Genomic DNA, 15,327 nt, shown 5'->3' on the forward strand with positions numbered 1-15,327 from the left:
AAGAGCATATACCCATGCTTTCTGTGTCCCCCAATGGTACCGACCGAGAAAATAGAGAATACAAAAAACAACCATATATATCCCTGCTGTATTTATGGTAATCTTCTGCACCACTTGAGTATTCAGACTTGAGGGTCAAGTGTGCCATTATTGACTCCACTTCCTAAATGAGCACGTAGTGTAATGGCGTATAACATTGTACACAATTTTACCTTCTTTTGCTTCTTTCAGTTTTCTAAGCATCACTCTAGCAGTCCCTCTTCTGGCAAAAGCTTTTCCATATGAAGTATCTAAAGCTATTGCTTGAGTACAATCATCTTCTGCTTCTTGGTATCTAAAAGCAAAAACAAATTAATTTATTCAGTATTTTCTGTATTGTCAATATTTTAAGTCAAGACTTCAACAGAAAACCAAAAGTCTCATAAATGAAATGAGAATATTCTGCTTTAAACTGGGACAGAAACCAACAATTTTTAGCACAAAAATGAAAAGACTATTGATTCACTACCATTAACCTTCCTCTGACCTTTTTCTTGTACAATCCCATCCTTAAATGTCACTCTGTTTGCACAAAGGTCTCTAAAGGATTTACATAGAGATGGCTCAGCAATAGAACACTGTCTAGTTAGTGGATGAAAAGGACCTTGTCTTTGAAATACACAACAAACATTTACAACTTAAAGATAAAGTATGTGAACACATCACAAATCTTAACACCTTCATTACAATTTATTTTATTACATTGATAATCCCTATAATATTTTATTGCTCGTAAGACATTATAATGAAGGCCAGCCATAGGTGACATTATATAAACATATCACAAGATTTTTTAAACAAGAAGCTCCACCCACAATATAGTATCTGGATCTGTTTCGCATGTAAAAAAAAGGAAACCAAACAGATGCAAAAAGACTGCATACTTTTCCTCAACAGAAAAGCATTCTCCCTTAAGAGGGCACTGTCAGATACAAAATCTTTTGATATGTTTTAAGGCATGCAAAACTAAAAGCCAGTCAAACAATTGCTGCCCTCCCCCTGTCTGCTTGGACACATACTAGTCCTGCTGTGTCCATGCATCATCACCTATGTCATGGACACACTTCCTTGATTGACAGCTGTTAGTGCAGGGCTCACAGCTGGAGGAAAAATTATCCCACTGTCAGCTTGTGTCCCGCTACTGTCAGTGAGGACAAGCTGGGAGTTGTAGTTTTGCTAATGCTAGGGGAGATGTGAGTAGACAGCATACTGAGGGAGGGGGCGGAGACCTGCACAGTGAGGCCACTCCCCCTCCCTTTGAGAGGAATTCAGACTAGTGAGCTAAATTAAAAGTGTAATAATACAAAGTAATGCAAGTAACGACAAAAATTTACCACCAAAATAAAGTAGAATATGTCACGAAAAAAACAATCTCAGAATCAGAATATTCTGTAAAAGCGTTTTAGAGTTATTAATGCGTAAAGCGACAGTGGTCAGAATTGCGAAAAAGGGCTGCGTCCTTAAGGGGTTAAAGTAAATTTCCACCCATCAGTCTCATTTAGTTTTTTAATTTAATCTGTATTTCTTAGTTAAAAGGAAGCCATTGTAAAAGTGTTCATAGATGCCGTTCTGATGGTGCTGGCCACTGTTCAGCGCCTACTGGTTTCATCCCAACATACAGGCAGTGACCACTTAACCTATCACTGGCCCCAACAGTGATCCACCTCGGCCGGCCATTGATAGATGTGTAGATGGAAAGGCAGGAAATGCTAAGTAGCAGGGAATGCCTTTCATCCAAAGACTTTTAAAAGGAAAAAAAATGATTTCCCAGCTAACTGAAAATCTTAAAATAGGCAAAAGATATGTCACCAGTAGGTAGGGCCCAGGAGCTCACATGGTTGTTGGCTATTTTCTCTGTATGTCAGGATTAGACACCAAGAACCTGGACACCAGCCGCTCTCCCCACTCTAAACACACACACCACTGATTACCATCTTGCATGTCCTTATTTGCATTTGGACACACATAGAGGAATTTGAACCTGTCCAGAGGAAAAGTTAATGAGTTGCCCATAGCAACCAATCAGATCACATTTTTCAGAGGCCTTTTCAGAAATTAAAGCAATTTGCTTGGTTGCTATGGGCAACTTAGCAACTTGAGACATGTTTTGGTAAATCTCTTCCAAAGCACTGAAGGTTTCTTTTTCTACAAACAATACTTATCACCACCAATCCACAGCCTGATGATCACTGCTGGCCTCGTTGCTGGGACCACCAATCACAAGAATGAGGGTCCCCAGCCTCCCATTTGAATGAAGTAATAGTCAGGCATACACACTGTCACTCTATTCAACTCAATGGGACTGACTGTGATAGCCAGGTGCAGTGCCTGGCTATATCCTTCAGTCCTATAAAGTTAAATGGAGTGGCAACATCATACCAAACTACTCATTTGATGCATTTCAAATAGTATATCACATTTAGTTGTAAAGAGTAGATGACATTTAGTTGGGGAATGATCCTTACTTTTGAATTTTCAGGTAGGCCATGGCTCGATTTGCTGGTAACAATGCGTTTGTGCCATCTGCTGCAATTCCTTGCGTGTAGCATTCAATGGCAAATTCATATTTTCCTTCTTTAAAGTAAGCATTTCCCTGTACCAATAAAACATATTTTGTTGAATGTATCATCATAACATTACATATTTGCTGCACAAATTTACCTGTACATTAATAATGCAATTCTCTCATTTAAATATATCAGGTGCTATACTGGACGGAGATGGTGTCAGTGTAGAGTGCATTAATAGACCCTGAACGCTCAGCCCTGCTTGTGAAATCAGCTTTGGAGAATAGGGGCTTTGTGACACTGAATATTATCCCCTTGAAGGTAGCCATTAGAAAATGGATGGACTGTGACCATTAAGGTAAACACATAATTAGCAAAACCACTTTGTTAAGCTGAGGCTTTGAAACCACTCTCAGAGGGTATTAAGGGCCCTTTACAAGCTACAAAGGGGAACAGGTGAGCCTGGACACTATGAGGGAGATTTATCAAAACCTGCTCAGAGAAAAAGTTGCTGAGTTGGCCATAGCAACCAATCAGATCACTTCTTTCATTTTTGAAAAGCTCTCTGGAAAATAAAACCAATCCAATTGGTTGTTATCGGCAACTCAGCAACTTTTCCTCTGGACAGGTTTTGATAAATCTCAACCTATATGTGCACTGTATTGCAGCCTCGTCTGATGCAACTTGAAAAGGATAGGCTATAAATATTCTGACCTTGGAAGAATACAATTCTTTTAAGGGTCATCTCACAACCCTCTAATGATAAATATTTTCCACCACTGATGTGGAAACTATGCTTGTAGCCCAATGTCCCTTGCCCCGATTTGTGGGCTTTGCCCACTTTTTGGCACTCTCAGTAACATACTACTATGGCTCACTATACCTGGGCTTTATGGGGCCCTTTTGAGTGATGTGAAATCAGGAATCTAAAATTCAGAAGTGTAGAGCTGCTACATGGTCTTCTATCCACATCTTTCCCAAATTTTACACATACTGCACACTTTCATCTTCAGATTCCTCTCTTGGTCGCAAGTTTTCTTCCCTTGGTGTTATTTTTCTTCCCTACCCTGGGGACTACTTTTAGGCATCCAACAATAATCTGTGTCCTCCAATGACATGAGAAACAAAATAGAATCCCTTTTAGTAGGTTTACTGGGGGACACAGCTCCTAACCAGTTATCATTTCTTTGGTTTAGCCCTAGGCATGTACTGGTGTTACTGGATTAATTCTTGTTCTTGCTTTGCTTTATGTTTTATATACACCTCTGTATTAGTTACACTTTTAGTTGCTCTTTCAGCTTGAGTCTAAATTGATAGGCTCTGTGTCTGCAGGAGAGGTATAGGCTATGCAAGAAGAGCTAAAACTGTCCCCCAACATTCTCCCTGGCCAAGAGAGTGAAAGGAGTTAAGTGGATATAGCAACGATACTTACCCCCGCAGGCTATACAGTAAACAGTGAAGTTTTAAAATCAGATTTTTTTATTACATTTTAGCAATTGTAAACACACAACACAAACCCCTCCTCCCCCACAAACAAAAAAAAAGTGGCAGTGCACAGCAGCAGATTTAAGTACTATACAGATTGCTCCATACTGTAGAGGAGCAGAACAGAAGTCAGAATGATGGGTGTTCTGCTCTTCTATGGGGACTGGATTAACACTTACCCCTTCCGCTTCTGGCTATGTCGTAAATGTCATCTTCAGTTACACTATGTGTGTTGTGTGTTTACTAGAGATCATTAGGTGATACCTAGAGTGCTGAAAAAGGCCACAGCCAGGTGAGGGAGGGATGAGAGTTAAAGCTGTTTTCCCACACTGCATTATGTTGTTTTACGTAATACAGGAACACAGCCTTCCGGGTATTTTTCTCTTTCCCACTGCGCTAGCTGCCAGGGCTAGCATATGCGGTTGCAAACTGCAGGAGAGACTTGAATTAGCCACTGTTTATACTAGATCCCTCCTGCAATTTAAAACCACATGCACACAGCCACAGCCGCTAGTATAGCAGGAAAAAGCTATTTGTTTTCTTCAATAGTGTCTTGTTTTTTTTTTTTGTAAGTCACTAAAAAAACTGGGACATAATATGAGCCAGAAAACAGCTAACACTAGTCCCACATTATTACCTAAGTAACCTCCCCCAGAGGGGTACTAAGAAGACTGGTACCATCAGGACCAGAGCATCAAATAATTATGCCTGGGGCAGCAGAAGGCTAGTATTATTAGACTAGGAAGGGCCAAAATAAATGGCAATTCACACCCTGGTAGTACCAGGCTGCTGCTGCTTGTTTTATTTCTTGGCTTGTTGTGGAATAAAGGGGGGACCCCATCCTTTTTAATTTATTTCATTATTTATTTATAAAATAAATATGGATTGCAGAGGTTAACAGCGATACTATGCATCACAACTAAACTTCTTACTCATTAGATTTCACTAAGTGGGTTCACTAAGTGTGAACTTACCCTTAGAACTTACCCTAGCTAAGCATGCATGTCTATGAGGAGGCGGTGGAATCGGAAGAGAAAGAGTATATACACTCATGTGTAGGGGTGTGAATCGCCAATAATTTGGCGATTCGATTCGAATCGCGATACCAGTGTGGCGATTCGATATATCCTGATATATCGCGATACCGTCTAGGTGACGATACGTCGAGATATATCCCGATACATCGCCCACCTGGGAGCATTCATAGATCCCAATAGACGCCGCTGTCAGCTTTGACAGCGGCGATCTAGTAGTCGGGTGCTCACTTTTCTCATTTCATCCTGTCCGGGCTGCAAAATAAAAGAAAACGCACTTTATCTTACCTGCCAACGAGCCCCCGGAGCTCCGGTACAGGTGTTCGGTCCCCGGGCTGTACTCTTCTTACTTCCTGTTAGCCCAGCACGTCACACAGAGCTTCAGCCTATCACCAGCAGAGGCGGGACATCGCTGCGGCCGGTGATAGGCTGAAGCTCCCTGTGACGTGCCGGGCTAACCGGAAGTAAGAAGAATACAGCCCGGGGACCGAACACCTGTACCGGAGCTCCGGGGGCTCGTTGGCAGGTAAGATAAAGTGCGTTTTCTTTTATTTTGCAGCCCGGACAGGATAACATGAGAAAAGTGTGCACCGGAGTACTCCTTTAATAGCCAGCCACTGATTTCAGTAGCCGGGGGTCGCATAGTACGGAGCGGGCACGAGTCGGAGCCCGCTCCATACACCCAGAGCGACGTCGTGTCAGATCCGGCCTGCCCGGCTCCACAAATGCTCCACAACATGCTGTTCCGGGCGTCAGGAGATAAAAATTCCACATCCCTAAAAGAATCGATTCAAAAATATTTTGAATCGATTCAGTATCGGCAAATGGAAAAAAATCGCGATTATCGCGAGAATCGATTTTTTCTTACATCCCTACTCATGTGTCCCAAAATCAACTGGATAGAAAAGAATTTAGCAGGTAGGTAACAAGAAACCCTTTTTTTCCTGCACTTGAAGTTTCAGAGGCCATTTGAACGATACAAATCACATTTTAAGTAACTTAAATGGGCACTGTCATCAACTTTATTATATTTTTTTTTTGATATGTTAAAGTACATATGTTATTTTTTTATTTTTTATTAATATGTCGTAATTTACGTTTGAAAACCGTCCACTAGGGGTCTCCCTCCTAGTGGCCGGCTGCAGGCTGGCGTGATGTCATGCCTGAATTCGGACTGATGCCGGCCAGGCAATGGGTCCGAATTCATTCAGCCTGCGCTCGCTCCCAGCCTGTCAATCAGACAGGCGGGAGCGAGCGCTGAGAGCACATTGGCTCCCTGGCCTTACACGCCTCTTCTGCTGCCTCAGGACAGGTCTTGGGGAGAGCGGGGTTTCAGGGTTTTCAACAGGGGGGGGGGGGGGGGGGGAGAGACAGGATAGCCCCTCTCTTATTGTTTTCAACACAATGTGCCTCCAGGTGTTTCACCACCACAACTCCCAGTGAGCACACTACCAGGCAGACAAAAAGGCCTTTTTTAATATTGTAAAAAAAAAAATTTAAGGCAGAGAGGGGGTTAGGGATAGATGGGCAATAGGCAGGGACAGAAAAAAAAACTAAAGGATAGTGGGAGCTACTCTTTAAGATATTAACGGTACCAGAAATAAAAACTTACCAAATCTTTCTGTACAATAGCTTTTTGTTTCAGCTGTTGGACTTCTATTCGTTCTTGCTCTTCTTCAGCTACTTCTGAACTTTTCTCCTGAACGTTTTCTCTACAGCCTTCTTTTTCCTGTGATGTACTTGAGGATGATGGCAGTTCCTAAAATGTACACAAAAATAGTTAATTATAGTAAAGGGGGTTAGGAAGCGGCATCTTAAAAAAAAAAAAAAAAAAAAAAAAAAAAAAAAAACAGAATACATTATAGACATTATTAGTAGACACACGATTACTTAAAGGGGTACTCCGGCGCTTAGACATCTTATTCCCTATCCAAAGGATAGGGGATAAGATGCCTGATGGCGGGGGTCCAGCCGCTGGGGACCCCCGTGATCTTGCACGCCGCACCCGGTTAAAAATCAGTCCCCAGAGCATGTTCACTCCAGGTCTGATTACTGCCGATCAGAGGGCCGGAGCACTGTGACGTCAAGCTCCGCCCCCCTCAATGCAAGTCTATGGCAGGGGGCTTTTTTTATACTTATATTATACATTTTTTTCTCATAAAAATCCATATTTTTGAACTTTAAAAAAACATCTACGTTTACGCCATTCGCCGTACGAGATCATTAACATAATGTTTTAATGAACTAGACATTTACGCACTCGGCGATATCAAATATGTTTTATTTACATTTTTTTACACTTTTTTTTTTTAAATAGGAAAAGATGGGAATTTTTATTTTTTTCATTGGGGGACAGGCTTATTCACTTTTTTAAAACTTTTTAAAATATGTTATTCACTACTTTTTACTACAACCTCCACTATGCAGTGCAACAATGCACTATAACTCCCAGTATGCAAAGGGACAAAGCACTACAACTCCCAGTATGTAGAGAATCAATGCATTACAAGCCTTTTTGTCTTCTGTGCTGGAGGTTATGAGCTTGTAATGCATTGTATCTGGTGTACATAATGGTGTACATACTGGTGGTTACATATTGCATATTAGAATCTGTAGTAGAGACTCCAATATGCAAAGTGACAAAGCACTACAACCCCCAGTATGTAAGGGGACAAAGCACTGGAATTGTTCTAGTGCTTTGTACCTTTGTATACTGGAGGTCACACACAAATGAAAAACAGTTACCAGGACAGACAGTAACTGTGGCTGATGAAGACTCCTCACTTCATGAAGGACAGACAGGCTCGTAGTCCCCCACGGTAATCCTGCTGAAGGGGTCATGTGACTTGCAGATGTGCGTGGCCCGCACGTTTGCTAGCCCGGCAGCCCCTGCACTGTACCCTGCTGGTGAGTAAGCAGTCTTTGGGGGGGGGGGGTCGGAGGAGGGGCGGTGTTGCACTGCTGCTACTTAGGCAGCGCTGTGTGGAGTGTGAGCGCACTCCGGCGGGGTTGGGGATGTTTGGGTGCATAGATGATAGTAGAGTGGGCGGAGACATCGTAAAGGGAAGGGAAGAAGTGGGGCGGGACTCAGGACGTACAGGTGCATTCTGATGGGCTAAATACCCTGTATCATTTGTGCCATGTCCCCCAAAATTTTTGCCACAAAAACGCATCCATCAAAAATGCTGAAAGGGGCATTTTTGTCCGATAATTTTCGGAGGACGAAATTTCGGTGCATCCCTGAGATCATAAGGAGCAAGTAGTCCCGATATATTGCACAAGGAAACTAAATATATTACACTAAAAGCAAACCAAAACTAAAATTGATTGAGGATAGGAAAAACAATTACCAGGGCTATTTTCTTTAGCTCATTGGTGGCTTCAAAATTGTTCGGCTCTAATTCCAAGACCTTTTCATAATCTGTGCAGAAAACAGAACAACTTCATGAATAAAATAACAGTATCCCTTAAATGTCATTTTTCATTGCACATTTTTAGACAAACTTTTTAAAAGCCAGCTATATATCAGTGTGGTTAATGCTGGACAGCTCCCAAAGGCGCATCTCTAAGGGTATCCACGTGACAGAATCTCATTGATATCATATACTGAAGAATCTCCGTGCAGAATTCCAATGCGAAATTCCGCAGTATATGATATCAATGGGATCTATTTTTTCTGCGGAGTCCGCATGAAAATGCACTGTCGTCTAGGAGACGGCGCATTTCAGAGCAGTCCTAGCGCCGGCATGTTTCGCTGGCGCTCCGGTGTAGGTGGAATGTCCGTACGGAAAATTTCACTGAAATTCCACCATCTGAATATAGCCTAAATAGTAGAAAACTTTTCGATAAGAAATTTATTCCAAGTGTTTTGAAATGCATCTCTATTTCTCCTTGAAAGATAAAAAATAAATAAAATAAAAAACACTTCTAAATACAAGTAGGTAGGTCTATTCTTTCAAGAATTGTTTTCACATGTCCTTCCCAGTGTCCTGAACAATAAGAATATCCGAATATCCAACTTCATGACCAAGCCGATATGGCATTAAGAAGTCTAATAAATAAAAAGGTAATAAATACCTGTCTAAGCTTTAAAAATGACAGGCTTGCTGACTGTAAGCATGCAAGGCCAGTAACAAAATAAATAAATAAAGTTAAAAAAAGAGGGATATTTGAAAGTGCACTGTCACATGAAATGACCCTATAGCAATGTGCACACTAAGTAAAAGCTGTCTACATGTGTAATGCAACCATAAATTTGGCTCCTTATTCTGTGGCTTTACCTTGATAAAACTGACTTTTCCCCATTCAGGAACAGTCAGAGAGGTGTGGCTCGGGGTCCACAATGTCCCAATGCCTCTCTCTGCCTTCATCACTGCTTAGCCCACTGTGCGATTGACACACAGGTCTACCTCTCAAGTGCATTAGCTCAGTATAATGTGCCACGCAAGATGTGTCGGAGGGCACTCGCTGCCATTGCTCGCATACTCCGTGCGGGGGATCTGTGCGTCAATCACACAGTGTGCTAAGCAATGATGTAGACGGACAGTCACACCTCTCAGACTGTTCCCGATTGTGATTATTATTATTTTTTTCAGTCAAGGAATAAGCTATTAAAAGGCTTACACAAGTAAACAGCTTTTACATAGTGCGCACAGTTTTATAGGGTCATTTGATGTGACAGCTGCGCTTTCACAGATTGACAGAAAAGGATAGTGTGTTAGCGAATAAGAAAGGTAGGATCTCTTCCTGGGGCTGCCTCACAAGCACATGCAGAAACTCCACTTCTTACGGAAATGTAGATTTTTAATTGTCATGCATTTTAGTATGATGTGTTTTTTGGGCTCAGTACAAGCTCTCAATCAGCTATCCATCAACATAGCGTTGACCAGTGGACCCAGAAGGGGGCTCCAAGAAGGATCAGAGAATTGTGGCTTCAGTGAAAAAGAATACTACAAAGTTTTATGAAAGTTGTGTCACTATGTAAAAGGTTCAAATGACACTTGATACAATTAAGAATACACTGTTCCGCTAACAGAAGCGGATGATGGCTAAGAAACCTATGTGTACTGTGATATTTCACTTCTTTTATGTGAGACTATAAGAACAGCTTTATAAGAACCTTCTTTTGCTCCTTGGAAATTCTTCAATGCCACACGACAGGCTCCTCTGCGTGCATATGCTTTCCAGTAATTGTGGTTTAAAGCAATAGCCAGATTGCAGTCTGATTCAGCAACAGCATATCTGTAACAATATGGACATAAAAGGTTTTCAGCCTTGTAAATTCATAAAGAAAGTTTATCCAGGAAAAATACCGCCAGGACAAAACACTTACTTCTTTAACCTAAAAAAAGCTGAAGCTCGATTTGTAGGCAAGACTGCATTATATGGATCGGCATTCATGCCTCTTGTGTAGCACTGTATAGCGTCATCATACTTCCCGGCTTTAAAATTATTATTTCCCTGAAGTAAAAATAAATAATTTATATAAGATATTAACTTTCTGTAGATACCAAGGCATCAACACTCCAGCAGTAAACTGGCCAAGATAAAATTCTAGTAAAATCCTGAGTTAAAGGACACAAAATATTTTTCTATGCAAATAAACAACACCTTTAATTCGCCCGAGTACAATACTATAAAATTAGGGATGTAAGAAAAAAATCGATTTGCGCGATTATCGCGATTTTTTCATTTGGCGATACTGAATCGATTCAAAATATTTTTGAATCGATTCTTTTAGGGATGTGGAATTTGTATCTCCTGACGCCCGGAACAGCATGTCCCGGGCATCAGGAGATGCAAGTTCCACATTTGTCGAGTGGGGCAGGCCGGATCTGACACGGCGGCGCTCTGGGTGTATGGAGCGGGCTCTGACTCCTGCCCGCTCCGTACTCTGCGACCCCCGGCTGATTTCAGTAGCCGGGGGCCGCTGATGCATCACCGCCGCTAGTATCCAGCATACGGTGCTCTGCATTGTGTATGGAGCGGGCTGCGGACTCGTGCCCGCTCCATACTCTGCAGCCCCCAGCTGTTCTCGGTAGCCGGGGGCCGCTGCTAATAGCCAGCATGCGGCTGGCTATTAAAGGAGTACTCCGGTGCGCACTTTTCTCATTTTATCCCGTCCGGGCTGCAAATTAAAAGAAAACGCACTTTCTCTTACCTGCCAACGAGCCCCCGGAGCTCCGGTACACTCCGGTTCAGGTGTTTGGTCCCCGGGCTGTATTCTTCTTACTTCCTGTTAGCCCGGCACGTCACACGGAGCTTCAGCCTATCACTGGCCAAGGCGGGACATCGCTGCGGCTGGTGATAGGCTGAAGCTCCGTGTGACGTGCCGGGCTAACAGGAAGTAAGAAGAATACAGCCCGGGGACCGAACACCTGTACCGGAGCTCCGGGGGATCGTTGGCAGGTAAGAGAAAGTGCGTTTTCTTTTATTTTGCAGCCCGGACAGGATAAAATGAGAAAAGTGCGCGTTGGACTACTAGATCGCCGCTGTCAAAGCTGACAGCAGCGTCTATTGGGATCTATGAATGCTCCCTGGTGGGTGATGTATCGGGATATATCGTGATGTATCGTCACCTAGACGGTATCGCGATATATCGAATCGCCACACTGGTATCGCGATTCGAATCGTATCACCAAATTCTTGGCGATTCATACCCCTATATAAAATGGATTACAAAAAAACTCTTTTGAAGGAATTGTACTCCTAACAATACTGATCACCTATACTTCCCATTATACAGAGAGTAGTAGTGCACACCCTAAACACTGATCTCCTTGGAAATAGCAAATTAACTTAACAACATGAACTTGATTCTAAAGTATGGGCAAGGAACAGAGCAGTAGTCTCAGTGTCTTAGGGCATTTTGGCAAAGCCAACAAACATACCAAATTTTGACATGGCATCTATGCCCATGTCCACAACTAAATACACACGGCTTTGACTTAAAAACATGGAGAAAAAGTTAAAATCCATAATCCACATCACGACCATTTCTGTACATATTTTGAAATTTGAGGATTGTGAGTTTCTTCATTTAATATATAAAAGTAGATATATTTAGCAATATTACAGCAAAAGGAAACCTCAATAAATAAAGATTAGGTACTGCACTAATGTTTAAGTGCCAGTTCACACTACTGAATTTTCGTGCAGAATTTTAGCAAGAAAAGATCTCTTAGGGAGTCTGCTGCAGAGTTCTTCATGGAAATTTGGTAGGGTGAATAGGCCCTAACTGAATAGAATAATTGTGAAGCATGCAAATGCACTTCTAGGTCAAAGTAAACTAATTAAATTGCAAAGTATACCTTTTCTTTTTCTGCCAATGCCTTTTCTGTGTTAACTATGATGCCATCTTCATCCCCAGAATCAGACTCCGCAGACATTGATTCATTCGTGTTGTCCTCTTTATCAAGCTCTTGTAAAGCTTTATCCTAAACCATATAAACATATGGGGGGTACATTTAACAAGGTATTTAGAGCCTTTTTTTGGCTTACAAAAGTCTAAGAAAAAGCGGCGGGGGTGGGGAGGTGGAGATGAGCAGCGGGGGGGGAAGAGATGAGCGGCGTTGGTGGGGAAGAGATGAGCGGCAGCGGGGGAAGAGATGGCGGCAGCGGGGGGGAGAGATGAGCAGTGCAGGTGGAAAGATGGGCGGCGGCGGCAGCAAAGAGATTATCAGCGACGGCGGGGGACAGATGAGTGGCGGGGGACAGATGAGCGGCCGGGGCAGCAGAGCCAGCAGGCTCCCAGAAATATGAAACAACAGTGTAATTTCATATTTCCTGTCCTGACCTGTGATTGGCCGAGATCAACCAGCCAATCACAGCCCAGGCCTGGAAATATTAAAATGACAGTGTAGTTTCAAATATCTGGGAGACGGCCGGCTCCACTCCTCGGCCACTCTCCCGCCCGCAACTTCCAGCCATTGGCCGTTGCAACTACAACTCCCAGCATGTCCTCACTGAAAACTGGGAGTTGTAGCAGCTCAGGTAGCAAGAGCGGAGGGGGGAAGAGAGCATGGCCGGAGACATGAGCATGGGGGGGGGGGGGGGGGATGTCGGGTCAGAGATGAGGGTCCGGAGCAGCAGAGCTCATCCCAGAAATACTAAACTATACTGTAATTTCATATTTCCTAGGCGGTGCCAGGATTGACCGCTTGGTCTCGGCCAATTACGGCACCACCCGAGAAATTTGAAATTACAGTAATTTCATATTCCTGGGAGCCAGCTGGCTCCGCAACCCAGCCACCCGCCCGCAACTACCACCGGCCCGCTAGCCATTGCGACTACTATTCCCAGCATGTCCTCACTGTGAGGGCATGCTGGGAGTTGTAGTCTTGCAACAACTAGCAGGCGGGTTGTAGGTGTGGGCGGTTGGCTGGTGAGCGGTTGGTGCCTCCAGCTGTTGCCAAACTACAACTCCCATGACGGGAGTTGTAGTTTAGGAATGGGGTGCCTCCAGCTGTTGCTAAACTACAACTCCCATGATGAGCGTTGTAGTTTAGAAACCAAAGGCTGTCTGGAAATGATGGGAGTTGTGGTTTAGCAACAGCTGGAGGCTCCCTGTTTGGAAATGCTGGTTTATGGGCATTTTCCCTAAGCGAGGGCACCATAAATGTACTAACCAATTTTCCGTGTTTTTTTTCTTCTCATATCAGATCCATGTATGCAGAGGACTTCTTCAGAATCGGTGGACTACCTCGATGACCAGCTTTTTTTTTGTTTTGTTTTTTATTAATAACATGGTTAACGAGGGCTTGTGGAGGAGTGTTTTTAGGAATAAAAGTTTTTAAAAGTGTTTTTTTTTTTCTTTACTTTACAGGCTTAGTAGTGGTAGAGTCCTTTATTAAGCCGAGCTTAGCGTTAGCCACAAAAACAGCCGGCGCTAACCCCCCAATTATTACCCCAATACCCACCGCCACAGGGGTGCCAGGAAGAGCTGGTACCAATAAGTTGGGAGAGTCAAAAATGGCGCTCCTGGGCCTATGTGGTAATAGGCTGGCCTTATTTAGGCTAGGGAGGGCCAGTAACAATGGTCCTTGCCCACCCTGCTAACGTCAGGATGTTACTGCTTGGTTGGTATTTGGCTGAGAATAAAAATACGGGGAACCCTATGCTTTTTTTTTGTTATTATTATATATGTAAAATATGTGTGGGGGTTCCCCATATTTTCATTCTCAGCCAGATAACAACCTAGCAGCAACAGCCTGAAGTTAACAAGGTAGGCGAGGACCATTGTTACTGGCCCTCCCCAGCCTAAATAACACCAGCCTGTTACCACCTAGGCCCAGGAGCACCATTTTTGATGCCTCAGGCCTGTTGGTACCGGCTCTTCCTGGCACCCCTGTGGTGGTGGGTATCGGGGTAGTAATTGGGGGTTAGTGCTAGCTGTTTTTGGGGCTAACGCTAAGCCCCGGCTTAGTAATGGTTTCCGTCTAAGAAAGCTTCCACTACTAAGCCTGTAAAGTAAATAGAAAAAAAAACACACTTTTTAAAAACTTATTCCAAAAAACACTCCCCCACAAGCCCTCGTTAACCATTTAATTAATATAAAAAAAAATTTAAAAGCTGGTCATCGACGTAGTCTACCAAATCTGAAGTACTATTCATACACGGATCTGAAATTATAAGTAAAAAAGTTAAATAAAAAAACACATAAAATTGGTTAGTACCTTTACAGAGCCCTCCCTTAGGGAAAATGCCCATAAACCAGCATTTCCAAACAGGGAACCTCCTGCTGTTGCTAAACTACAACCCCCATGATTCCAGACAGCCATTCACCAAAATAACAGAAATAAGTCATTTCAGTACAATAAAGGGGCTTTACTACCATCCCCCATATTTACTAGTTATGCCCCCAGTGGTGTTCATTCATTGTCTATTGGGAACTGAAGTAAGCCAGGTACAGTGTTCAGCTTTCTTCTGCACTCCCGTAGACAATGCATTGAGCGATGCTCAAGTCTGAGCGTTGCCTTTCCTTTCAGAGTTCCATGCTCAATAAGGCTGGGTTCACATAACGTTTTTTTCCCCATAAGGGAGTGCATACGGCAGGGGGGAGCTAAAAACATGCGGTCCTGTATGTAATTCATTTCAATGAGCCGACCAGAGTGAACCAGTCGGCTCATTTTTCCCCGTATGCGGTTTTCTACCATACCTAAAACCGTAGTCAACCATGGTTTTAGGTCCGGTAGAAAACTGCATACAGGGAAAAATAAGCTGACCAGTTTACTCCGGTCGGCTCATTGAAATGAATTACATAC

At 43.1% G+C, this 15,327-nt stretch overlaps 2 protein-coding genes across 3 annotated transcripts in view; one reads left to right on the forward strand and one right to left on the reverse strand.

Annotated features, from left to right (window-relative positions):
* LOC130369167 (mitochondrial inner membrane protease ATP23 homolog) overlaps positions 1 to 15,327 on the forward strand; it is a 100,801-nt gene that overhangs the window by 66,925 nt on the left and 18,549 nt on the right. Inside the window, exon 3 of the mRNA XM_056574020.1 lies at positions 2,742 to 2,904. The gene's annotated coding sequence lies outside the window, so the exon portion shown is untranslated. The remainder of the gene's footprint in view (positions 1 to 2,741; positions 2,905 to 15,327) is intronic.
* Positions 1 to 15,327, reverse strand: part of RPAP3 (RNA polymerase II associated protein 3) — a 62,611-nt gene that overhangs the window by 41,031 nt on the left and 6,253 nt on the right. For both annotated transcript variants that reach the window (XM_056574011.1, XM_056574012.1), the window contains exons 4-10: positions 12,376 to 12,501; positions 10,398 to 10,525; positions 10,185 to 10,306; positions 8,416 to 8,486; positions 6,678 to 6,824; positions 2,505 to 2,632; positions 213 to 334 (exon numbers count right to left, since the gene is read on the reverse strand). In XM_056574011.1, the coding sequence (XP_056429986.1) occupies positions 213 to 334; positions 2,505 to 2,632; positions 6,678 to 6,824; positions 8,416 to 8,486; positions 10,185 to 10,306; positions 10,398 to 10,525; positions 12,376 to 12,501 (844 nt within the window). The remainder of the gene's footprint in view (positions 1 to 212; positions 335 to 2,504; positions 2,633 to 6,677; positions 6,825 to 8,415; positions 8,487 to 10,184; positions 10,307 to 10,397; positions 10,526 to 12,375; positions 12,502 to 15,327) is intronic.

Source organism: Hyla sarda, chromosome 4 (assembly GCF_029499605.1).
Source record: "Hyla sarda isolate aHylSar1 chromosome 4, aHylSar1.hap1, whole genome shotgun sequence".
Classification (NCBI taxonomy): domain Eukaryota; kingdom Metazoa; phylum Chordata; class Amphibia; order Anura; family Hylidae; genus Hyla; species Hyla sarda.